The 26,384-nt window shown below is 51.0% G+C and overlaps 1 protein-coding gene across 26 annotated transcripts in view; it reads left to right on the forward strand.

The window, feature by feature from the left end:
• Window positions 1-26,384, forward strand: part of CSGALNACT1 (chondroitin sulfate N-acetylgalactosaminyltransferase 1) — a 340,608-nt gene that overhangs the window by 241,399 nt on the left and 72,825 nt on the right. For all 26 annotated transcript variants that reach the window (XM_069572748.1, XM_069572763.1, XM_069572746.1 and 23 more), the window contains one exon: window positions 13,599-14,465. In XM_069572748.1, the coding sequence (XP_069428849.1) occupies window positions 13,856-14,465 (610 nt within the window). In that variant the 5' untranslated portion in view covers window positions 13,599-13,855. The remainder of the gene's footprint in view (window positions 1-13,598; window positions 14,466-26,384) is intronic.

The raw sequence follows: 26,384 nt of genomic DNA on the forward strand, positions 1-26,384 counted from the left end.
TGCTGTATATAGGAAATAGATAATCGTCAAGAACCTACTGTATCGCATGGGGAACTCTATTCAATATCTTGTGATAACCTGTAATGGAAAAGTGTCTGAAAAAAAAATCTAGAAAAAGCTAGACACTGTCAGTGATGTATCTTTAGAATTCTTTATCTTTTCCCCTTTTACAAATTAAGACAACGGGCGTCCTTACTAGTGGAGCTGGAGTGGGAGCAGAAGACCTGACTAGGTCTGCAGGTTGGAGACCCGTGGTCGTGGAGGGGTTCTCAGCTGTGCCACGTGGGATCGCACTCTGCAGCTTCTCTGACCCTTCCAGCCGGAATCGCGTGGTTCATCTCCTCTGAACCACGGTGGCACCCCTTGTCTATACTAAAGATGACTGACCGCATCCCCTGGCAGCCGGTGGGGCCCTCAGTGCGCCCCTCCTCTGACCCTGTGGTCGTCTGAACGGTCTCACTCGGTACGCGCTCGGTGACTGGGTGGATAAAGTTCATGTTAATCGTGACATTGCTGCTGAATGTCGGGAGCTATTTTCTGCTCCCTTGTTACTATGGAGGAAATGGTTGTCATGAGGGTCCACCTGCCACCTTCTGGTGAGACCAGGTGGGTGGTCTCAGAGCCCCATGTGCATAACCAGAAGGTTTTATTGTTGTTTAAAAAAAATTTTTTTTAACCCCAGGAATAGCTCTAGTACCAGCAGCTAGAACTAGAATGCTGCTGTATCAAATCATGTCTTTTCAAGCTACTGGAAAATTGCCTGTCAGAAATACCCTAGGAGGATCAGAGATTCTCTTAATAAACGGTACCAGCTGGTGTTTGACCAGGGACCTGGTAGGTCCCACTTTGGTTGAGTTGTGCCTGTGGTCCAAGTGGGCAGTCTGCTGGTGGGCAGTCTGCTTCCTGCTTGGCCGGGAGGTATACTCCCCAGTACCCGAGTGATGTCCAGGAAGTGTGAAGACCCCCCGCCCTGTGCTGTCCTGATGCCGGGGTGCCCTGCTGAGTCTTCACATGCAGTGACGTTTAAAAGCCCCCCGGGAACCTGCCTGGGGTCCCCACCTCTCTGTTTAAATGTGGTTCGGGGAAAACTTTTCAGATATACTACAGTTTTCTTCTCTTTTAAAAAATAAACCATACTTTGGGGGATGACAAGGATGTGAAGGAGCTACTTTGATTTACAGTGTGGGCTTTCCTGATGGCTCAGACGGTAAAGAATCTGCCTGCAATGCTGGAGATGCAGGTTTGATCCCTGGGTCAGAAAGATCCCCTGGAGGAGGGCATGACAGCCCACTCCAGTATTCTGGCCTGGAGAATCCCACAGACAGAGGAGCCTGGCGGGCTGCAGTCCATGGGTTCACAAAGAGTCAGACACGACTGAGTGACACTTTTGCACACTTGAGGGTGCAGGATAGAGGCAGGGACCCGGCGTCCCAAGCCCAGGCGTTTGCTTCTGACAGTGTTTTATGCTGGCCCCGTCGCTTTGTCTCAACAGCAGCTGTTTCTTCCAGGCTCACCTTTCTGGTCGGTGAAACGATGGCTGTGCCAGACTGGCCTCCCTCCAACCCCACGGCCCCCACCTCAGCAACCGGGCATGTCCAGAACGAGACCCCTCTTTCTGCTGATCTCCCCATGAGCCTGTCCTTTCCCAGAGCTCCACCCGGCCCTCCTCCTCCGTGAATTGCCTCTCCCGTGTCAGGCCGGTCTCCATCCAGGTCCTGGAGATGGTACTCGACAGACCTTTCTAGAATTCCCCTCCCCCACACTGAGTGCTGCTGCCTCCGCTCGCCTTACCCCACGCCCCAAGAGGCGCGCCGACCTCAGGCCCATCTGCCCAGTGCCCATCGCCTTTCTCCAGGGCCTCTCAGCACTGCCCGTTTGCTGAAATTCAGTTCAGCTCACAATGACTCCATTTAAGACATTAAATGAACGTTGCCTGTAGGCTGTAGTACAGATGCCCTGTGGCAACAGGAAGCCTGTCTCCCTACAGACCCCTGTTATGACACCGTAGACCATGTGGCTCAAACAGCACGTATTTTAATTCTCACAGCTCTGGAGGCCGGAAGTCTGAGGTCAGGGTGCCAGCCCGGCCAGCTCCTTGTATTCGGGTCCCCTGATGCACCAGCCTTGCTCCCTGGCCAGGTTCTATGCTTTCCCTCTATAAGGCCCAGGCCTTTTAAAAGCATGTAGTAAAGGGTAGAAATATCAATAACCTCGGATATGCAGATGACACCACCCTTATGGCAGAAAGTGAAGAGGAACTAAAAAGCCTCTTGATGAAAGTGAAAGAGGAGAGTGAAAAAGTTGGCTTAAAGCTCAACAGTCAGAAAACGAAGATCATGGCATCTGGTCCCATCACTTCAGGGGAAATAGACGGGGAAACAGTGGAAACAGTGTCAGACTTTTATTTTGAGAGGCTCCACAATCACTGCAGATGGTGATTGCAGCCATGAAATTAAAAGACGCTTACTCCTTGGAAGAAAAGTTATGACCAACCTAGACAGCATATTCAAAACAGAGACATTACTTTGCTGACTAAGGTCCGTCTCTTCAAGGCTATGGTTTTTCCAGTGGTCATGTATGGATGTGAGAGTTGGACTGTGAAGAAAGCTGAGCGCCAAAGAATTGATGCTTTTGAACTGTGGTGTTGGCGAAGACTCTTGAGAGTCCCTTGGACTGCAAGGAGATCCAACCAGTCCATTCTGAAGGAGATCAGTCCTGGAATTTCTTTGGAAGGAATGATGCTAAAGCTGAAACTCCAGTACTTTGTCCACCTCATGCGAAGAGTTGACTCTTTGGAGAAGACTGTGATGCTGGGAGGGATTGGGGGCAGGAGGAGAAGGGGACGACCGAGGATGAGATGGCTGGATGGCATCACGGACTCGATGGATGTGAGTCTGAGTGAACTCTGGGAGTCAGTGATGGACAGGGAGGCCTGGCGTGCTGCGATTCATGGGGTCTCAAGGAGTCAGACATGACTGAGCGACTGAACTGAACTGAACTGAAAGGGTAGAGAAGGGCTCCCCAGGGGGCTCAGTGGTAAAGAATCCGCCTGCCAGTGAAGGAGACATGGGTCGGATCCCTGGGCCAGGAAGATTCTCCTTGGAAGGAAACGGCAACTCACTCCAGTATTCTTGCCTGGAAAATCCCATGAACCGAGAAACCTGGCGGGCTGCCGTCCATGGGGTCACAGAAGAGCTGGACACGACTTAGTGACAACAACAGCAAGTGTAGCGAAGCCACAGGGCCCAGTGATGGAGAGACAGACAGCAGGGCCATGCTGCCTGGGCTGGAAACCCATTTCTACCCTTTCGTTGCTGGGTGACCTGAGCCAGTGACTAACCTCTGCCTCAGTGACCTTACCTGCAAAATGGGTATGATGTTAATAGAACCTACCTCATGGGAGACATCAGAAAAGCAGGAAGAAGATGCAAGTAGAGTAGGGTCCTAGACAGGAAGGTTTCTAGCAGGGGCAAGGGATATTTTAAGAATGAAGCAGAGGGCTGTTAGGGGAATATTAAGAAGTATTAAACTGAAAAACAAACTTGGGTTAAGTAAGCACCCTGTGTCATTTATGTTGTGTAGAAATAAGACAGTTTTCATTGCTGGTAACTTTTTTTCTAGGAGCAGTAACTGGAAATGCTTTTAGCTAGTCCCCTAGTGATCAGTTGGCCCCCTCAGCGGAAATAGTAGAGCCAGGAGAGGCTTGGTGTCTGGGCACAAGCCAAGGGATGGCAGGGGATATCAGCGGAGGGGCTTATGGTATGGTGGGCCGCAGCTGGACTTTAAATATGGTCTCTGATTAACCCGAGGTTTTATTTTTGTGAAAATAATGCTCATCTTTCATTTATATGATACTGGACTAGTAGTATATCTTTCGGCATTGCTGATTCTTTTCTGCACTCATACTCTGCTGACGTGGCTCCAAGGGATTTCTAGCTCCTGTACAGGCCTTGCTGTCTCAGCCCTGTTCGATAAGGACCGCTTTCTGGAAGCATGGCCCTGTGTGCGTGCTGATGCCTCTTTGTTGGTGGGAAAGGACCTGGTGGGAGGACCGGGTGGAGTCAGGAGGTCACTTTGTCCTGACTCAGGACAGTGGTTGACTCCTTAACCCTCTGGCTTCACACAAGCCAGTAAAACGCGTTGCTGGCCTCCACAGGGTGGGTCCCAGCACGTTCAATTCAGGATGTGTCCAGGGGTTGGTTGCTCCTTTGGGGCCGTGGCAGGGTTGGGGAGCGGCTGCGCTCACCCGCTTCTTTCCGGAGACCTGGGGCAGCCACACTCACACATCACACGGCTGGTGCCCGGGGAATGAGTGCCACCCCTGGGGCGGGGCACGGCTCGAGTGGCCACGGGGTTTCCACGGGGCCAGTGGAGAGCTGTGGGTTGCCACTGTTTGCCCTGACGTGGGGTCTCTCCCAGGGGATCCCAGGGTGGGCAGGGGAGCGGCCCCGGGCACCCCTCCCCGGTTCTCCCCCCCTCCCCCACCCCGACCTAAGCCCTGCCCTACCGCACTCTCAGCGGCTGGTGTCTGGTTCCGCTTCGCCTCGGCGGCTGTTGGTCCTCTTTGGAGAGCTTTCCCTGGCGCATATGTTCTCTGCCTGCCTGCACTTCTCTGTGGCCCTGCTCGTGGGCATTGCCTCCCCTTTGCCACCGTGTGGAGGCTCCTGGCCATGTGGGAAAGTCTCGGATCTCCCCGAAGTCCGGTTTCCTACTCTCGAGATCGGGATCACCAACTCGCGTGAGGTTCAGGGGAGACGGCAGATGATGCTTGAGGGGCAGTGATTCTTGGAATGTCCTTGGGGGAGCTGCTGGGCTGCCTGAACGGCCACCAGGTCCCTGCCTGGGACTTGTCACCTGCTCGGTGTGCAGGCGCTCTATGTCTGGAAGTGTTTTCAAGACGCGGCCTGGGGTGTGGTGGAGGCATTTGGTGAAGCTCATTTCTCATCCTCCTCTTCTCCTCCCTCCTCCGATCTGCTAATCGGTGCCCGAGAGCTCAGCTCTCCCCCTCTCTGCTGCCCTCCCTGTAAGTGAGCCTGAGCGCCCGCCCCCATCCTTGGCCCTCACAGCTCGGGGAGGGTGACTCACGCCTCCCACCTCCCCGGGAGCTGGTGTTTACCACCCAGCGACTCCACCCTGCTTCTGCGTGGGGGCCCTGCTTGCCTGCTGCTCTAGGCTTGGAGGGCTTGGCATGGAGCCCTGCTCACTTTTAATTAGTCCTCTCTGTGTTGATCACCGGCACGCCTTCCCCTGGAAGCTGGACTGTGTGACCTCGGGACGTGGTCTCCCCAGGGGTGCGCTTCCCTGAGCCCCCCGCGATGTCACTTGCCACGGCGGCTTCTGCCTGCACGGGAGCACCTTAGGTGATGCGTGGTGATGGCCGTTGCACGGGCAGCCCCTTCACCAGCCTGTGGAGGAAGGAAGGGAGAACTCGGTGTTTGGCAGAAGAGAGCTCGTAGTGAGTCCAGCCAGCATCTCGGTTAACTGACCAAGAGATGTCCTGTTTTTCTTCTTTCGAAGAAGAAATTCCACTTGCCGGGGTGCATTTTAGTTGCGCGTCTTAAACCTAATGCGTGAGGTAGGGCTCTTGGCATCTGCTCAGAGGCCTCTGGCTGTTGCAGGCATGTTCTGTCCCCGGCCCCACTGGGGGCCCCAGCAAGGCTCGCCCCAGGCACGCCCGGTATCCCCGTTATTTCCAGGGACACCGTGGGTTTGCAGAGCTGCTAAGGGGATGCGGACGTACAAACCACAGCTAAATGGGGAGACAAAACATGATAGAGAAAGATGGCTGCTCTGTACCATGTCTGAGAGGCCAGGCAAGATCCACTGGGTGCTTAGAAGCAAGAAAAATTGGACAGGTCGGGTGCAGGAGGGGCGGGTTGCAGCCAGCAGTTCAGGATTCATGAGGGTGGTGAACGGCACAGCCTGGCGGGTACGAGCAGGGTTTGGCATCAAGACTGAGCTGGATTTGACTGCTTGCCACTTCTGCACCGGGGGTGAGTGACCTCGCTGCTCTCAGCCTTATCGTTAGTGGGATTGTTTTGAGGATTAAATGAGATAATGTTTATAAAGTGTTTAATCTGGGGGTCTGGCCGAGAGCAGACGCTCGCTAAGTGGGTGTGATTGATTGTAAGCACCAGGAGGGGCTGGGAGCTGAGAGAGATCAGAGGCCCGGCGGGACAGAGGGGCAGATGGAGACAGGACAGCCCTCTTTGGCAGCTGACTCAGCCCTGCTCTTGTGGTTGGGGCATCTTCCTTGCAGGAAGAGGTTCTTGTGGGCCGAGACCACACAGCGTGAGCCCTGCGTTCTCGTGTGGAGCCCTTCTCTCTCGTCACCCCTGCCTCCAGGTTCCACGGCCCCCACCTGTGCCGACTGACCCCCTTAGATGCTCCTGAAACAAGGGCAGAGGTGGCAAGGGGACGGGAAGGAAGATCTACGTGTATTTCAGGAAGACCGTCTCTTTCAAACATTCACTGGCAAATTAGAAGCCAAAATCCAGAGATCAGCACGGAAGGCTGGCCTGTTTCCTGGCTTTTCAGCTTTCGGAGTTGTGACTCATCTCTGTGCATTCATTTTCTGATTAGCAGACCCTGGTTTCTTTTTTCTGCATTTCCCTGTCTCTGCTTCAAAGCAGGGAAAAGGGAAGCAGAAGGATTCCTTCCGAGCAATATGGAGATGAGGGTGCTGGAGGGGTGGAAAGCAAGGGGCTTTCCATCCCTCTGGGCCATGGGGAACCCCCTCCGGATCTGGTTACAGGAAGGACCCTCAGGGCACCTTGAAGGCCATGAGGTCCAGATCCTCCAGGTTGGAAGGGAGGGAAGCATGCTCGTGGTGGGGCCAAGCAGTGTCCCGGCAGTTGGTGTTGGGGACCCTGGGATGGCGCCAGGGGTCCAGAGGCAGGAAGGTCACGCTGCGGACTGGGAGCCTGCACTGGGCCCTGGGTGGGTTGGGCTGCAGTTTTGTGTCCCTGGGATACCGGAATGAAAGGCAGTAGGTGAGGAGGACAGTTACGTGGGAGCCAGAAGCAGGTCCCGGGCAGGGTTGGTGGCCAGGATGGCCCATTGGAGTGAGAAGACATTCAAAGCATTTTTCGTGGTTCATTGTTGTCGGGGTTTTGTTTTGTGAACACGTAACGCAGCAGTACTGTAAGACTGGTGCGTAGCTTGTCAATGAATCCATTAGACATTTGGTCCTCGCCCACTGGTCACTTCCTGCCGGGTGTGCCATGCTGTTTACATCCATCAGCTTGGAGACCACCAGTCCGGGGGTGGAGGAGGAGCGTGGCCCTCGGAGCCTGGTTCTGTCGTGGACCGGGCAGCCTGACATCAGGCTGGGGAGGCTGTGAGGATGCTCCCCGTCCACACTGACACTGTGATGTCAGGTGAAGGCTGTGCCCCGCTGGCCCTCACCTGGGCCTGTGTGGACAGAGACACTGATCTTCCCTGCACTCCTCAGCTGCCGTCAGAAGCACCCTGAGGCTGACAGCACTTGGCACAGGATGGGTGCTGACTCAAGCTGCCTGGAGAAGAGACGCTTGTGTTACAGAAAGATGTGCGATGCTGGAGAAGTGCAGCTCCGCAGCTCCTGGGGGTGTGACTTGGGAAGAATATGCTCATTTTCTGGCCGTTTTAATGTCCTTGCAACATCTCAGCCCTAAAGTGGCAGATGTGCATGAGAGGCAGCTCGCTCTGGACCACACAAAGCTGTGGCAGGAGTTGTTGGTAGAGACGCATCTCTAAGAGACCGGGTGGGAAAGAGTTAGAAAGAAGTGTGTCCACAGGAGGCAGGGAGGCGGGGCTGGGAGCTGGGGGTCTTCAGCTTCCAGAGTGGCTTTGGTCTGCCTTTTGCTGGATTCTGCAGAATTCCCCGCACTCCTGCGGGTGGCGTCGGCCCCTCACACGTGCCCCAGGCCGACGGGGAGGCAGGGATGCCAGGCTGTGCTGGGAGCCACCCGGTGCACATGGGAGCTAAGTGGAAGAGGAGAGAATTCTCCATGCAGCGCTGAGGCGGGCCGAGGGTTTGTTGTTCAGTCGCTCAGTCATGTCCGACTCTTTGTGACCCCGTAGACTGCAGCACGCCAAGCCTCCCTGTCCATCACCAACTCCTGGAGCTTGCTCAAACTCATGTCCATTGAGTTGGTGATGCCATCCAACCATCTCATCCTCTGTCACCCCCCCTCCTCTTGCCCTCAGTCTTTCCCAGCATCAGGGTCTTTTCCAGGGTGAGGCTTACAGAGTCATTTTGTATATGTTTCTGAGAGCATCTGAAGTCTGTCTGAATAAGCGTCCTTGCACGATGCCTTCTGCACACACGTTCAGGATGGTGTGCTTATCCAGGAGATGGGACCTCGATTTATGCTCCATTAGTACAGCTAATCCTGCCACCGAGGGGCTGCCACGCCCCTGCCGTCAAAGAGCCGATTGTCTGTGTCCCCCGAGGAGCTGCTGCGCGGGGCGGCCTGGGGCCCTGGTCCCCCGCTTCCTGGCTCAGGACACGCAGCTGGTTTTCTTTGCTCCCGCCCTTCTGGCTGGGTGTGTGCATAGGGTGGAGCTGTCCCGTGGGCTTTATGGCCACGCCCTGAACGGGCTCCTTTGTCACTCAGGCCTGTCACTGTGCCAAGTAGGGCTGCCCAGCCTGGCCTCACCACTGAGCCCCTGACCCTTCTGCCTGATGCTGCCCTGGCTGCATCTCACAGCTGGGCTTGTCCTGCGGTCCTCAGCGTGTGTGAGCTTCTCAGGGACACTCGTAGAGGCCTCTTAGAAGGCTCTCTGTGTCGCAGGCCACAGCCCTGCTGACCGAAATGTCCCCTGGTGTCTGCAGCGTGAAACTGGGGCATGCATCTTAAGAGCGCTTCTGTCCTGGCTGCAGAAATTGCAATGTCTACTGTCCTTATTTTCGGTGACTGTCAGACCCTGGACCAAACTTAAGATGTGTCTTCATTTCACCCTCAGAGTCTCCACTCTAAGATGAAAGGGTACACGGTCCCTATAGCTGCTTGCCTATCTTAATGAATGTTGTGGACACCTAGATTTATTTTAAGCTCTTGTCATTTTGAAATTTATTTTCTTATACTTCTCAACTCCTATCCCCTGTACATTTGGTAGGTGGGAACATGGCATTAGCGATGATACCTGTCTCAATGTAGTTTGCCTGTTAAGGGCTCATGTTACAGTTATTGGCAAAGGGCTTCATTCCTCTGCAAGCTCATGAACTTGCTGCTGGAACCTGGGCTCGGTTCCCTTTTCATCTCCTGTAACTTCTTGTCGGCAGGGTCCTAGAAGATGCTCAGTAACAGCGAGGATGAGCAGCGACAGCCTCCTGGATTCTTCCCCCTCTTGGGCCCTTGCTGTGCTCTCTGGAGGCCTGCAGCTGCCCCGGACACTTGCTGGTCAGCGCAGGCTGTCAGAGCTGCCAGATGGCTTGCAGCTGGAGTCTGAGAAACCCACCCCATGGCTGGGCCCCTTGGCTTAGGCCCTTGTGTCTTTCAGACTCTCTGCCTTGACCGTCCAGAAAGAAATTCCTTAAGCAGCCCCCTGCCTGCACACCCCAGGGCAGAGCTCTTAGCGTCAGTCTGCCTGTCCCGAGAGCCCTTGTCCGGCCCGAGAGTTTGGGGAGGGACCTTGCACCGAGTGGGCTCTGCCCTGGGTGATCTGGCGAGCACTGCTCTGCAGCGTGGGCCACCCTCACAGCGGACCTTGGAGGACCCTCCGCCTGCCCTTCTGTTGCTCAGAGGTTGTAAAAACAGCAACAAAGCCTCTGTGTTTGGGTGTCCCTTCAGTCTAATCAGTAAGTGCAATGTTTTTTGGATGGTGTGGATCACAGAACATCCCTGGGGATTTGGCTGGGGCAGGGAAGCCTGGGGGGAGCTCTTGGGAAGGATGGACCTTTGAAGTGAAGGTGGCAACAGAGTAATAGGGCTTCCCTGGTGGCTTAGACGGTAAAGAATCTGCCTTCAGTGCAGGAGACCTGGGTTTGATCCCTGGGTCAGGAAGGTCCCCTGGAGAAGGGAATGACAACCCACTCCAGTATTCTTTCTTGGGAAATCCCAGGGACAGAGGAGCCTGGCGGGCTACAGTGCATGGGGTCGCAAAGAGTCGGACATGACTGGGTGAAGTGAAAAGAAAAAAAGTATTACTTCTCAGGTGGACTTTTCTCTAAAGTACTGTATTTGAGTCAAACTTTTGCTTTAAAGCTATATACACTGTTTATTCTCTTGAACTTTTTCTGAAAAACAGACATAAAGTGCATGCTCTTGCTTGAATTCACAGTGATCTATCATCACTTTATTTCTACTTTTAATCAGGATTAAAAAAAACACGAATATTTGGTTATTTTGTAAAAACAGTATTTTGAAATGTCTGATACATTTATGCTCTTATTTTTTTTCTCTCTAAACAATGAACAACACAAAAAATCATGCTTATTCTAACTAACTAGAGTACAAGAAAAATCTAATGCTAATTGCAATGACAAAAAGGTTAAAAAAAGATTTTAAAAAGTAAAATGTAGCTGGCAAGATGCAGTGAGGATGAGGATTTTTTATAGTTAAAAAACAGGAACACGCATCTCCCTTTTACTCGTCCTAAGGTTGGTTACTGACAGGACTTTGTTGTTCAATCGCCAAGTCATGTCTGACTCTTTGTGACCCCATGGACTGCAGTACACCAGGCTTCCCTGTCCCTCTCCACCTTTCAGTTTGCCCAAGTTCATATCCATTGGTGCCCTCCAACCATCTCATTCTCTGTTGCCCTCTTCTTCTGCCTTTGAAGATTCCCAGCATCAGGGTCTTTTCCAATGAGTTGGCTCTTCCCATCAGGTCTTGCCCCTAACTGCCCTAAAGACGGAACTCCTCTGAAATCTGGGTGTCTTTTCTAAGATTTTTAAATAGTAGCACGATGCCGCTGGGATGGTAACAGCTGTATTTTCACTGTCTCTGATGATAGTGCCTGGTAATTACATGGTGGGCTCCATTTGCAGCTGTAAACACAGTGTAAATGTTAACTGTTTCATTCTCCCAGCACCTCTGCAGAGAGGGGGACGGGCTGGACCTGTGTGGTTTGGTTGTAGGTTTGGCCCAGGTTGTATGGTTTCGTCTCATCGAGGAGTCCTGCACGTGTATGTGGTAGAGCTGGGAAGGTAACACCTTTGCTGCAGATGAAAAACACGATGTCCCCATAGAAGCAGGAGCAGGGAGGAAGAGTCTCCTGACTCCAGCAGGCAAATGTGCAACCAGGTTACTATTTTGATCACAGGATAGATAGCTGGAAACATCAAAACCACTGTGTGTTGAGAGGTGCGGAATTTTGTTTCTGATGTACCTTATCTGCTCCTGACCTTTAAAAGGAGCAATCCATCACTGCTCTCTCGACAGTAATTTGTATGGCTTTTGTTTCTTTTAAAAAGTCATTGCTTTTACTAGGCCTATTTTTTTTTCTTCTCCTTTTGTATCTCAAAGACTGAAATACCAAATAACTTTGAAATTTATACTAGTGAACTTCAAAAGCTGGACTAGACTTTCAAGAGATTTATGGAACGGAACAAAATAATTATTGTACAGTTTAAAAAATTCTTTAGCCATTGCTTTAATGCACTGCTTCGGTTAACCAACATGATTTCAATTTATTATGCAAATGCAACAATTATTCCATTCAAAATGGTAGAAAGATGGCATACTTTTGTTTCCCCAGCACAATAAATGGTGTTGAAAGTTCCTTTTCTTTTTTTTTTAAATTTGCTTATTTGGTCTTTAGTGACAATCCATTTAAAGTAAAAGTCTTTTAAAGTGGCCGAATAACATGGTAATGTGTCTTCACTGGTAATTTAGTACTTGGATATAATGAGTTAATCCAAGGGATGTCATTAAAAACAGCATGGTGCCTGAATTCCCAAGCTGAGATGTTTTTAATCACAGAATGATAGTAATTACATAAATCCTGGGATTTACATCAGACAGAAGCATGCACTTTAAACTCAGCACTGATAGCCATGTGCTGTGCTGAAGTATAGGCTGCAGAATCCTCTGGCCGAGGGAGACGCTGGAGCAAATATTAGGTGTTGCGTCTTAACGGAAAATTGGGAAATCAGCTATTTTGGTAACATAGTAATATCATTCGAGGCACATCCCCTGGGAAGCAGGAGAGAAACCCCCTGCTGTGGCTGCAGGACAAAGGGGAGACTACTCAGACTCAGTGACCCTGCTGTTCGCTGCATTTTCAGCCCACGGAGGGTGCAGAAGGATCACCTCCTCCTTCTCCCAGGGGCCCAGAAGCTGCTAATTGCCTACAGTTCTTCCAGTCCATCAGTGAGACAGCCCACCGGTAAATGAGGCAAGGATCTGGATATCTAGGTCTAGTGAAGACTGTGTGAAAAGTAACTTTGTTATCGCAGGGATTTTTTTTTAAGTGTTGAATTTTTACAAAATGATCCAGACACAGTACCCTCAGGGAGCTCATTTCAGAGAAGTGATATATTGAATAAGAAGATGCATCTAGGAAAATTTATTAAAATCTCCCCAAACAAGAAATCTTATTTGATTCATTTATTGTTCTTTCTTTTTCGTGGCTCAGATGGGCAGGGGAGTCAAGAAATGGGGATTGAGGAAGGGAGGGAATGGAGGGGGTGAGGAAGAGAGGGTCATTGATGGGTGGAGGAGGAAGGGGGTGCCCGGGAAAAGGGGACAGCAAGTTAGAGCCAGGTGGCCCTGCATTTGTTTTGGGGGGTTGGTGAAGTTGAGGTGCAGAGTGTCTGTGACAAGCCGTGTGGTCTGGCTGGGTATTCCTGGTGAGCCGCCAGGACAGGGAATTCTTCCTGGAGGGTGGGCAGAGGCATCCTGGGTTTGAGTTCTCACCAAGCAGTGTTTCAGGTGCCCTTCTCCCGGCCTCATCCCTTTCTCTGTAAACTCATCACCCATCGCCCGGGAAGAACTGTCTGCTCTTTCTGCATGTGACCACCCGAACTTAGCATTGGCATATTTGGGCCTCCAGGTGCTTCTGCGCTGCTCAGCAGAAGGTGTGAGGACCACCCTGAGCCGGCATGAAGCTCTGCCCTGGGTGGGTGCCCTCAAGATCAGGGATGCTCACTGCTTGCATCCGGCAGGGCTTGGGCAGGCCCTGTCTGCAATCCCATTGTCATTTAAGTTTTGCTTTTTCCCTTTTAACCACGAAAATAATATGTGCCATTGTGGACAATTTACACGATAAAGACAACTCACCATTAATCCTACTCTAGTAAGAGACAGCTCACATTTTTGCCGTCTTTTCTTCCTTTTTTTTTTTCCCTTCATGCTCTGTATTTTGTGTGCACTCCTCTGCAAATGGGTTTCTGCATGCTGATTCAGAAACACCAGACAATATTTAATCACCTGTTGTAAGCATCTTTTTTCTTTTTGGCAGATTGCATGACTTGCAGATCTTCGTTTCCTGCACAGGGACTGAGCCTGGCTCTAGGGCAGTGAGAGTGTAGCAGTCTAATCACTGAACTGCGCTGTGTTTCCAGTATTTTCCATAAACCCCACTGCATATTGATTACTGACCGTCATGGTGAACACAAGGAGGTTACAGTCTTGAATGAGTGTTATTTATTGCCCTCTGTCTCTCCCCAGATCCCCTCTGGAAGGTTACGATGGGAATGAGCCTGACGACTTGGATGGTTTCCCCGACTTGTTGCCTCTGCCCGCAAGTTCGTCCTTCGGAAGTCAGGAAAGTGCTGCGCGTGGTGGTGACCTCCCAGGAACAAGGCGTGGCGGTGTAGACAGGAATGGATGAGAGCGGCTCTGGGGCCCTCGGACGCGTGCTCCCGGAGGTGTAGTCTGGGGACGCCCCTGCTGGCCGGGGCTGCATGGCCGACTCCTGAGCCAGGATGCTGCGCCGGGGGCTGCTCGCCTGGGCCTCCCGAGTGGTGGTCTTGCTCGTCCTCCTCTGCTGCGCGGCGTCCGTCCTCTACATGCTGGCCTGCACGCCGAGGGGCGACGACGAGCGCCTGGGGCTGCCCAGGGCCAACGGCCCCACGGGCAGGGCCGGCTCCCAGGCGGCGGTGCTCAGCTGGGAGGAGCGTCACCGCGACCACGTCGGGAGCCTCAAGAGGCAGATCGCGCAGCTGCAGGATGAGCTGCAGGAGCGGAGCGAGCAGCTGAGGGCTGCGCAGCAGCTGGCGGGGGAGCCCGCGGGCGCCCCGGGCAGGGCCCAGGCCGACCTGCTGGCCTTCCTGCGCTCGCAGGTGGACAGGGCGGAGGTGCACGCCGGCGTCAAGCAGGCCACCGAGTATGCCGCCGTGCCCTTCGACAGCTTCACGCTGCACAAGGTATACCAGCTGGAGACTGGCCTGACCCGGCACCCCGAGGAGAAGCCCGTGCGCAAGGACAAGCGGGACGAGCTGGTGGAGGCCATCCAGTCGGCCGTGGAGGCTCTGAACAGCCCCGCGGAGAGCAGCCCCGACCAGCGGCCCTACACGGCCTCGGACTTCATCGAAGGTTGGCCGGCTCGCCACGGGGGTGGGAAGTGGTGGGAGGGGCGCGGGCCCCGGTCCAGGCAGGGCCGGGCTGCGGAGGTCTGCGGTGGCTTTGGGGATGCGACGACGGCTCTGTGTGAGCCGCTTTAAGGATGAGGGACCGCGGTGGCTGTGACCTGTAAGACGACTCAGCGTGGCCAGGGAAGGTGCAGAGTCAAGGAGGGAACAGAGGAAGCTGAGGGGAAGCTGACCAGGCAGCATCCCAGGAACAGGCTGACAGTACCTTGACTGAAGCAAGCACAAATCCGCCATGAGCCCAGGCCCAGACCGATTTAGACCAGTTCAGACTGGTTTGAACTGGCTAAGACTTGTTTCAGTTCAGTCCAGTCGCTCAGTCGTGTCCGACTCCTTGCGACCCCATGAATCACAGCATGCCAGGCCTCCCTGTCCATCACCAACTCCCGGAGTTCACTCAGACTCACGTCCATTGAGTCGATGATGCCATCCAGCCATCTCATCCTCTATTGTCCCCTTCTCCTCCTGCCCCCAATCCCTCCCAGCATCAAAGCCTTTTCCAATGAGTCAACTCTTCGCATGAGGTGGCCAAAGTACTGGAGTTTCAGCTTTAGCATCATTCCCTCCAAAGAAATCCCAGGGCTGATCTCCTTCAGAATGGACTGGTTGGATCTTCTTGTTTAGACCAATTTAAAAAGCCTCTGACACTGGTTTAGACCTGTTTGAGCTGGCTGAGACTTGTGTAGACCAGTTTAAAAAGCCTCTGAGGCTGGTTTAGACCTGTTTGAACTGGCTGAGACTTGCTTAGACCAGTATAAAAAGCCTCAGACTGGTTTGACCTGGATGAGGCCGGTTTGAACCATTTGAGAACAGGTGGAAATGGTTTAGACCCTTTTGAACTGGCTGAGACCAGCGTAGACCAGTTTAGACCAGTTTGTACCATCTTAGACTGGTTTTATGGCAGCTTAGCCAAGAGCAGTTTTGAGTGTGACAGGCAGTTTTCGTTTTATGACTTCTTACAGGCACTTCTGGAGACAGGGCCCTTTCATCAGGTCACAGACAGAACAGTAATAACCAAGTGTGCCTGTAGCACTTAGGGTGGTCTAGCTCTGTTTTGGAGAGGGAAATGGCAACCCACTCCAGTACTCTTGCCTGGAGAATCCCAGGGATGGGGGAGCCTGATGGGCTGCCGTCTCTGGGGTTGCACAGAGTCGGACACGACTGAAGCGACTTAGCAGCAGCAGCAGCAGCAGCAGCTCTGTTTTAGCAAGTTTACACTTACAGGGACCCCTTTGAGGGGGCTGAGGGGATGGAGGCTCAGATTAAGTAAATCACCTAAAATTGCTCCCTTACCAAGTGACAGTGGGATGTGAACCCAGAATTCTGATGCCAGCATCCAGGTCCTTAACCACTGGGTCACACTGTGCAGTTAGAGCACCTGGAAGCTGAGAGAGTGAGTGGCTCTTTCTTCATGGATGCAGAGCAACCTTGTATTTATTAACTTGCGTTTGTGCCAGTTTTAGAAGAAAGCAGCCGCATCTTGGAAGTTTCTTGCAGGCTCTTCTTACCGACTTTTCCATTGTTATCGATTCAAAAATCAGCTGATAATTTGGGAGAGGAGCTGCCTTTGAGGATGCCCAGCTTTTTCTCCTGTTTCTGAATAGGACCTGCTTCCCAGACACGTGGCTTGTCCACTCACCGTGCTCCCTACTGGGTTCTGTAATGACCATCTCGTCCACCTGCAGGCAGGACAGACTGCCCTTAGTCGTATCAGAACCCTCCCTCTGCTCCTCATGCTGTTCTCTTTGGATGCCTTCCAGTCTTACCGGTTTTCCTTTTACAGGTGAACCATAAGTTAATGCAGTTTTGATATATTATCTCTTTTCATATACCTGGAGCTTGGTAAAGAAATCTTACACAAGATCAAGCTTCTGATGTGTCAACTGAAAAAAAAAAAAAGCATAACCTGAGAATTGTGAATTAAGTTTTATTTGGGTGCAAAATGAGGACTTTAGCCAGGCAGCCAGCATCTCAGACATCTCTGAGGATACACCCCCCAAGAAGTGGGGTGGAGGTCAGGCTATATGTGATTTTGGTGAAGGGGGTCCATGAAACAACGCATTTTGGCAGAAGGTTGCTGCTGGTCACGAGGAGCAGATGTCATTGTTCATGATTTTGGTACTTTTCCACGTATAAGATATAGGAAATAGGGCTCATAAAATCTTCTCCTGAAGTATCTATCTGAGATCTGTTCCTCCAGTTTTTCCCAGAGAATTGAGTATCTCATTTTTGCTCTCAACCTCAAACTTGTTTCAGGGTAAGTTGAAGGTCAGTGACTACAGTGGCCACTGACTTCATCCTTGTAGAGGCAGATGACAAGTGTCCATTTTTCATCCACAGGTGTTAGGATTTTTTTGACTTACTTATTCTGAGGTATTAAAATGCTCAGCACACTGGGAAGCTAGTAAACACAGGGTGAGCACTCGGTAAGTGTTTAAAATATTGTGAGGCTGTAGCCTCTCATTTTTAGAGAGCTCAAGAGCTTATGAAACATTTCAACAACTATTATTTGCCTAGCCGACTGCCAGGGAAAATCATTAAACATCCTTTAAAAGGAACTCCTGGTTGCCCCTCGCACAAAACCGTTTCAGAAGAACTTGATTACAGGTCCGCGCCTGCACTTGGGCATGTTCACCCTTGTGGCTTTAATCTGCATTCGTGTTTGAAATCTCTGCTTTTCTGTGCACAGTATCTGAAGTATAAGGCCTGTGGTTCTCCGTCAGGAGAGACCTGGACCTCTTGTCCCTGAGCTGACATGGCATGGCTGACTTCCTCTCAGAGACCACTTGTCACGCTGCCCTGTGTGGGTAACACCCTGTGTGTGAAGGCAGGTCGGTCTGCACACACCTTCCAAACTTGGGGAAAGTCTGCTCAGCTATTTCGTACGATGAGTAAATGGACACAAACACTTTAAATGTGTTTACACCTATTTGACTGTCGTACACCTAGTTGATACCACTTTTTCATTCTTATCACAAAAGACTATGAAGGCAGGTTTTAACTTTCTCAGTAAATGGAGTGTCAACAAAAGACTCCACTGGCCAGGAACTGCAGGAAGGCAGAGTTAAATCTGGTGCAAGGAGTAACTGTCAGGCAGAGACATTTCTGAACAAAGTGGGGTTTCCGTCTCTACAAGGGTTCTGCCATCAGCTGGATAGCTGGGAGGTTGTAACTGATGATTCTGTCATCAGAGAGGTGGCTGGACTGAGTTATGTGAAGGTCTTTGCAGTCCTGGTTCATGATTCTTTGATCTACACCTAGTGGGGGAGAAAGAAGGGAAGAGAAAGGGTCTGACTTGAAATCTTTTTTCTATAGTGACAGAACCGTGTAGGATGAAGTCCGTCTTCGCAATAACGTGTTCAGGTTTGTAAACTGGAAGTTTGCAACTCCCCTGGTGGCTCAGATGCTGAAGAACCTGCCCACAGTGGGGGACACCCGGGTTCAATCCTCGAGTCAGAGCGATCCCCTGGAGAAGGGAATGGCACCCCACTCTAGTAGTCTTGCCTGGAGAATTCCGTGGACGGAGGAGCTTGGCAGGCTACAGTCCATGGGGTCACAAAGCATCAGACTGAGCGACTAACACTTTCACACTTCCACTTTCCATGGTAATTACAACAAGCGACAGAACCTTGTGAGGATAAAGTCTGTCTTTACGATAACGTGTTTGGGTTTGTAAGCCTAACCTTGGACCCTTTTGTGTTTGGGTGTCAGCAGGCAGTTGAGTGGGAGTCTCCGAGCAGACCTGGGCTCCAACACACTTGTAGGGCTCCACACGAGGGTCACGGGTTGGCTGAACCCTGAGCTCCTGTGATAAGGCTGGGGGTTCTTTGTGTTCAGATGAGGAATAATGAAAGTCTGAGAATGCTTCCGGATGATAATGGTTGTGTTGACTGAAAAGCCAGCCCTGGGGCAGGAGGCATGATGCCAGGGCAGGGGGCTGGGCAACCTTGGTCCAGACCCCGAACCTCCCAGCAGCTGGGTCTCCTTGTCCTTCAGTCAGAGGCCGACTTTCATGTCCCCCAAGGCCCACCCGGCCTGGCCTCCTGCAAAATATGAAGCGCAGCTTCAGCTTTGTTCCTCGGCTTTGCTGAGGGACCCGTTCCTGAGGGGTGCCCCAGCCCTGCGGATCTTGCTCTCTGGAAAGGGGGGATTTGGACAGTCTTCTCTGACGGTGACCACTTCCTGCAGTTCTGTGAAACCTGTGGAGGGGGAGCGCCTGCTGATGACTGTCTAATTTGTTATCCACACTGACTGAATCATTATCTATCTCTAAAACACACAGGAAGCGATGTTGACCCCTATTTCCAGATGTTTCTTCTGGCACTGATTTTTGCATTGGATTCTCACATAATAGCATGAATCTTTGGTACAACCATCTGGGCAAAGAAGATAAAGGAGAAAAACATGATCAGATCCTGTGTGTTCAGAAACTGAACTATATCTCAAGTGAACAGAACACTGCCCTTTATGCCTTAGCGCCTCCTGTTCAGGTCTGAGTGGCACGACTTTTGGCTTCAATGGCGTTTTTTAAATGGAGCTCTGGGACCTGCAGCCATAAAACAATTTGTTGTCCAGTCGCTCAGTTGTGTCCAACTTGTTGCAACCCCAGGGACTGCAGCCAGACTTCCCTGTCCTTCACCATCTCCTGGAGCTTGCTCAAACTCATGTCCATCGAGTCGGTGATACCATCCCACCATCTCATCCTCTGTCATCCCCTTCTCCTCCTGCCTTCAATCTTTCCCAGCATCAGGGTCTCTTCTAGTGAGTCAGATCTTCTCATTGAGCAGCCAGAGTATTGGAGCTTCAGCATCAGTCCTGCCAATGAATATTCAGGGTTGATTTCTTTTAGGAAAACAATGTAGCCTCCAGAATTATTGTAACCATCTAAACACTGGATAATGTTAGTCCTGTTTGATGCGCTGTGTCTGCCATCTCCATGAGGTGGTTCTGAACCAGCCTGGGCAGCTCACTCGCTCCAGCTTTTCTAGGGTTAGTGGAAGCAAGAGTGGGTCAAATGCCGAAAGACTTGATTTTAGGATGAGATGGAAACGAGCGAAGAGTCACGAGAAAGGGAAGCTTTTGATGGTGCCCTGAGACCCGTTTTAAAACAAGGGGATGTGGAAGTGGCTCCAAAACCTTAGTGGCCACTGCACAGTGACCTCCTGTGCTCTGCAGCCACGACTGGGGAGGGGGTGGTTCGCAGGAGGCTGAGGCGGAGTGAGGATCCTGAGTGTTCTACATCCTTTGTTGATGCCTCAGCTTAACCTCCAGGGATGCCCTGAGGACCACGATGCTAAGCTTTGCTAGACAAGTCAAGCCCAGTCCCAGGGCCGGGTGTCTGGAGGGCTGGGTGCTTGAAACCACCATACTTGGCGTGCCTTTTTGTGACTTGGGGAGGAAAGGTAAGATAGGTGTTCAGGTGCATTTCTGGGCATTTGGGGGGCCTCTGGGGGTCTTGATGCAGAAATTAGGAAGAGCAGCGATTCTGTGCGGTGGGCGGGGTATGGGGGGAGAAGAGCAGATGGTTCGGGGAGGTGGCTGCAGGCAGGACAGCATGGAGAGCTTGCAGTGTGCGGGTTTCTCCTTGCAGGGGCTTCTCTTACTGTGGAGTATGGGCTCCAGAGGGCTGGTTCAGGCTTTGTGGTTCATGGGCTTAGTTGCCCTGTGGCAGGTGGGATCTTCCTGGACTAGGGATCGAACCTGTGTCCCCTGCATTGGTAGGCGGAGTCTTACCCACCGTACCACCAGGGAAGTCCCTGCACGTACAACCCTGAACACAGCCCTTTTGTAGAGAGCACTGCCCACCCCCCCCCCCGCCACCCCCGCCACCCCCAGGTTCCTTTACATTGTAAATGCCTCTGTCAGCAGCAGCTAGAGTTTCCTGCATCACTAGTCAGGCTCTATCCAATTCACTCAGCAATGGGAGCTTTTGGGGGGCAGTGGTGACATTACCTCTTATGCTTTGCTTAGAGTATCAGCAGTCCCCAGTGTCTGTAAAGCATCTCTCGTCCGTATCTGTCTGCTTCCACTGGGGCTGCTGATCAGAGGTGGGCAGGGGTCCACAGGGAGGTGGGCTGCTGGGGAGCTGAACCTTGGCCCTGGTGGCTGTACCCTCCTTGAAGGAGCTGAGGTGCAGGAGGGATGGACCCCAAGGGGAGTGGCTCCATCGTGGAAACGCTGGCCTGCGTCCTGCCTGGCTCTCCTTCTGCCCTCAGCCCCATCTTTGCTGTGGGCGTAGATGAAGGGAAGGCATAGACTTTCTCCATCCTTGGAGGTTCCATTGGCTTATCAGTTGGTCTGGATAACACAGTCTGGAGAGGTGACTTCAGTTGTAGGTGGGTGTTTGTGGGGAGGACACTGATGGTAGAGGACAGAGTGAGATTCCAGGCGGAGGTGGTGGGTTAGGTGTGGCTGGGAGTGTCGGCGCTTCCTTTTGAATGTTTGTTTAATGCACCTCTTTGGCTGCGTTGAGCCTTGTTTGCGGCGCACCAGCTCTTCATGGCGTCATGCACAGTCTTTCATTGCAGCACGCGGCCTCTTCAGTTGTGGCGTGTGGGCTGAGTTGCTCCGTGGCGTGTGGGATCTTAGTTCCCTGACCAGGGATCAAACCGGAGTCCTCTGCATTAGAAGGCAGATTCTTAACCCCTGGACCACCAGGGAAGTCCCACAAAGTGTCATAGCTTCTTAAATGGAGGGCTAGATGGGTAATGGGAGAGTGAAGCTCTGAGGGTTTTGAAGGCTTGGATGTTCAGTCTGTTTATTCATTGGGAGGCCCATGTGCCAGCATCACCCATGCTGGGGGCAGAGTGCCACACACGACCCCTGCCCCTCGCAGGTGATGGCAGCAGAGTCACACCTTAAGGGGTCCAGCGGGGAGAGATTGGCCCGTCCCGCGGCAGGGTCAGCAAGGTCTTCACGGAGAAGGTGCAGGCTGGGGGTGCTCTGCACAGCAGGAGTGACGAAGGCAGAACCTGGAGCCGTGTGAAAGCCTGGGATGTTCGGGGAGCTTCAGGCAGGATGCTGGAGTATTCAGTAAGAGGATCTAGCTCTGGGTGGGAGGAGGTGTGGCAAGATGGTGACCCTGAAGAATTAGTACCAAGATCATCACAGGTTTATGTGCATTTTAGGGTTTCTAGTTTACCGTGCAGGGCGTGTGCCATTATTGACCATTTTTAATTGTGGCTAGCCTGGTCACTATGATAGCAGGACAGAGGGGATATTCGAGAGGGCTGAGAGTTTGGGAAATAGTTTGGCAGTTCCTCGATGTAGGAAACATAGTTACTGCATGACCCAGTGGTTCTGCTTCAAGGTATGACTCTAGAGAAAGGAGAATGTACGTTCACACAAAAACTTGGACACAGATATTCATGACAGCCGGATGGCGGGAACAACCCTGATGTCCACCTGTGGACGGACTGATACACGCAATGTGACTTCCTTGCAAAATTATTTGCCGCAGAAAGAAACAAAGGACTGATGTACTCTGCAAAGCGTATGTCCCTTGAAAACATGGTGCCGAGCGAAGAGAATCCACATACAGAAGACCGCATGTTGTGTAATCCACTTACATGAAATGTCCAGAAGAGGCAAGTCTGTAGCGACGGGAACTAGATTGCCACTTGCCTAGGACCTCAGGTGGGTGGGTGGGGAGAGGGGTGAGGAGTGACTGCTAATACAGCTACAGGGTTTCCTTTTAGGGCGATGAAAAGCTCCAAAATTAGATGGTGGGAGTGGTTGCAAAACTCTGTGAATATAGTAAAAAAAAAAAAAAAAAAAAGATGACTTGTACAGTTGAAACAGTGAATTGTTTGGTATGTGAATTACATCTCAGTAAAGCTACTTAAAAATAAATATAATCTCTGTCCTCAAAAAAAAAAAATGCAAAGGCTGGGAGGTTAATGAAAAAGCTTTAAAAATAGTTGAGGTGGCACAGACTCCTGCACCAAGGCTGCAGCCGTGGAACAGGAGGGCGGGGTAGGGCTCAGAACGTTGGGAGGTGGTAGCTTTGGGGTCCAACCAAAAGCTTAGTGACTGGACAACAGCAATAGAGTCCTGGGCTTTTTTTTTTTCTTTTGACCATCCTGAGAGGCAGCAGTTTCTTAGTTCCCCAACCAGGGATCGAACCCTTGGCCCTGTGTGGAAGTACGGAGGATGGGGTGCAGTGGACCATCAGGAAGTCCCCTGGGCTTTTCCACAGGCATTTCTCCAGAGTGTGTAATGAACAAGCTGCCAGGAACATACTTAACATCATGCTTTTTCAAAAGGGATTTTAGGCAGCAGTGGTATTTATTGATGTCAGACCTCTTTCCCCTTTATGTAAGTGCTAAACCATGTCTTTCTTATATGAGACACCAATACGGGCAGGGACTGGATGGGGAAGTGGGCAGAGGCTAGAAGAATGAAGACCCATATCTTACTTTTACTCTAAGATTAATTCAACAGACAGAAATACGAAGAATCCTTGTTTACATGTTTCTGACCGTAGTCAACTGACTGCCTTAACGAGTTTCCAGTTTGGAAATCATCTTCCAAACACACTGTGATTAGCCCGAGGCCAAGCATTCAAGCATAAGAACCAAAAGCCGGCGTGCCATCGCTGGTTGGTGACCATTGGCAGAGGGCTAGGAGCTTGGCTGCAGGGCGGGCCAGATGTGAGGCCACAACATAGCTGGCCTCCCGCTGCTGCTGAAGGGACAGAAGCTTTGAGGGCAAAACCCAGTGCAGCAGGTGTCAGGACCCGCAGAGGCTCGGCAGCATATGGCAGGGTGGGCATGCAGAGCAGGTGGTGCAGTCAGGGGCCCGACAGGGAGGGGGTGCAGGAATCAGCTGGACACAGGGACGAGGCGGGAGACGCGATCCGAATCGGGTCAGGAGGGCTCGGCACCCTTTGTTGTTCAGTTGCTCAGTCGTGTCTGACTCTGCAACCCCATGGACTGCAGTACGCCAGGCTTCCCTGTCCTTCACCACCTCCCGGAGCTTGCTCAAGCTTGTGTCCATCGAGTCGGTGATGCCATCCAACCATCTCATCCTCTGTTGTCCCTTTCTCCTCCCACCTTCAATCTTTCCCAGCATCAGGATCTTTTCTAATGAGTTGGTTCCTCACATCAGGTGGCCAAAGTATTGGAGTTTCAGCTTCAGCATCAGTCCTTCCAATGAACATTCAGGACTGATTTCCTTTAGGATGGACTGGTTTGATCTCCTTACAGTCTAAGGGACTCTCGAGAGTCCCATGGCTCAAAAGCATCAGTTCTTTGGCGTTCAGCCTTCTTTATGGTCCAACTCTCACATTCGTTCATGACTGCTGGAAAAACCATAGCTTTGACTAGACGGACCTTTTTTGGCACCCACGGGTAAGGGTTTATTCAACAGACATTTATTGAATGTCTACTGTGCATCACTGTGCTGGTGGGCCTTAGGATGAGGGCTGTGGGCTTCTCTGGAAGGAGCCCCCACAGTTTTCGTGTAGGTAATATTTTGTTACTGAAATCCTATGAATTTCCAGCCATTTCCTAAGAGATTCTCACTAGTTGCCAATGTTCCCAAAAGGCCATAGTTTGAATTCTTTATTCATTTTCAAGTTCATGGTTGAACATCCTCAACTTTTGAATATGTAGAGTTTATTAATAGTATGGAGTATGCTTGACTTTCTCTCCATGTTTAATGAAATCATTCATCTCAGTAACCTCTACCCACAAACTCAACGGCACTGGAATTCATGAAAAATAGCAGACTGTGTGGCCTCACATAAAGTGTGTGGCTATAAAAGTTTGTCTCATACCCTTCAGTTGTGTGCCGAATTTATTCAGAATCAGTCATATCCTTTGCAGACTGGTGAATAACAGAGAGGCATACATCAAATGCTCAGAGTGAGATCTAAACAGACCCTACTTTATATGGCTCAAGGTACAATGAGCCTGATAGCAGTTCTTGCTTAAACGTTTAAGTCCAGACAAATATTATGAAAGATAAATGGGCAAAAGATACAAACAGATCATAAAGAAGAGACATGGATGCCTGAAAATCACATGCAAAAGTGAGCAGTAGATAAATTAAAAAATTGAATATTAAATTGCCATAATAAAAATGGCAGTCCATGACAGTGGTGAGGTGAAATGAGCATTTATACTGAGTAATGTGAATATAAATCGATGCAGCCATTCTGTAAGGCAGTTTGGGACAAGAGCCGCTAAAATGTTCATACCTTTTCCCAGTGTTTTCATTTCTGAAAACTTGTTCTGAAAATGCCTGTCAATGTTGACATGAAGAAAGTTCGCTGTAGAAATGCTTGTAGGAGTGAAAAACATAGAAACAACCCAAACGCCTGAGTAGGAGACTGGTAATCACGTTGTTGTTGTTGAGTCACCGAGTTGGGTCCAACCCTTTGCAGCCCCATGCACTGCAGCACACCAGGCGTCCCTGTCCTTCACTGTCTCCCAGAGCTTGTGATGCCATCCAAGCATCTCATCCTCTGTTGCCCCTTCCCCTCTTGCCCTCAGTCTTTCCCAGCATTAGAGTCTTTTCCACTGAATCGGCTCTTCACCTCAGATGGCCAAAGTATTGGAGCTTCAGCTTCAGCATCAGTCCTTCCAGTGAATATTCAGGGTTGATTTCCTTTAGGATGGACTGGTTGGATCTCCTTGCAGTCCAAGGGACTCTCAAGAGTCTTCTCCAATACCACAGTTCAAAAGGATCAATTTTTCGGCGCTCAGCTTTCTTTATGGTCCAACTCTCACATCCATACATGACCACCGGAAAAACCACAGCTTTGACTATCTGAACCTTTGTTGGCAAAGTGATGTCTCTGCTTTTTTAATATGCTGTCTAGGTTTGTCATAGCTTTGCTTCCAAGGAGCAAGTGTCTCTTAATTTCATGGCTGCAATCACCATCTGCAGTGATTTTGGAGCCCAAGAAAATAAAGTCTGTCACTGTTTCCATTGTTTCCCCATCTATTTCCCATGAAGTGATGCCAAGATCTTCATTTTTTGAATGTTGAATTTTAAGCTAACTGTTCCATTCTCCTCTTTTGTCTTCATCAAGAGGCTCTTTAATTCCTCTTTGCTTTCTGCTATTAGAGTGGTATCATCTGCGTGTCTGAGGTCGTTGATATTTTACCCAGCAGTCTTGATTCCAGCTTGTGCTTCACCCAGCCCGGCATTTTGCATAACGTATTCTATTGTACAGAAACCAAATATCATTTATTAACTACTGATAGAGTGGGACAGCCTGTGTGATGGGAAAAACTGTAATTTTAGCTGTGAAAGTACTGATAAAGTTTACATCTAACTATACAAATTAAAAGGATGAAAATACTGTATCAAAGCATTTATAGTCTTATTCGCAAGTGGTGGAATTATAGGTGATGCTGTGTTTCCGGACATCCTACTTTGATAATCTGTTGCTCTTATACTTTGCAAAAGGATATAGCAGCGCCTGAATGATGTTGACATGATTTAAAAAGAACGTAGCATCTGATCTCCTCAAAGTGACCGAATCTGATGTTTGGGACAGACACTGAGTGCAGGGTGGTGGTCTCCGTGCATTTCTGTCCTGCTTCTGGAAACTCAGGACGAGAAAAATAACATTGTAGGTCATGTTCTTGGTCTTGAGCAGTCTTGAGCCTCAATAACAGGGCTGGAGGAGGCTGCCAGCCTGCAGAGGTGATGAGGGTCATTCTTAGGAAGGCGATGACTAGCCTCTTAGAAGAGGCTTGAGCACAGCTTCTTTGTGTCCACCCTCATCATGATGGGTGGCAGGTGTCTGGCTGGAGGGCAGGACCCAGCAGAGAGCCGTGCGGTCACTCTCATCAGCTCTGCGGGACCCCGGCCCTGGATCCTTGGGCCCTAAACAGCAGTTTGGCGGAGCTTG

The sequence above is a fragment of the Ovis canadensis genome, chromosome 26 (genome assembly GCF_042477335.2).
Source record: "Ovis canadensis isolate MfBH-ARS-UI-01 breed Bighorn chromosome 26, ARS-UI_OviCan_v2, whole genome shotgun sequence".
Taxonomy (NCBI): Eukaryota; Metazoa; Chordata; class Mammalia; order Artiodactyla; family Bovidae; genus Ovis; species Ovis canadensis.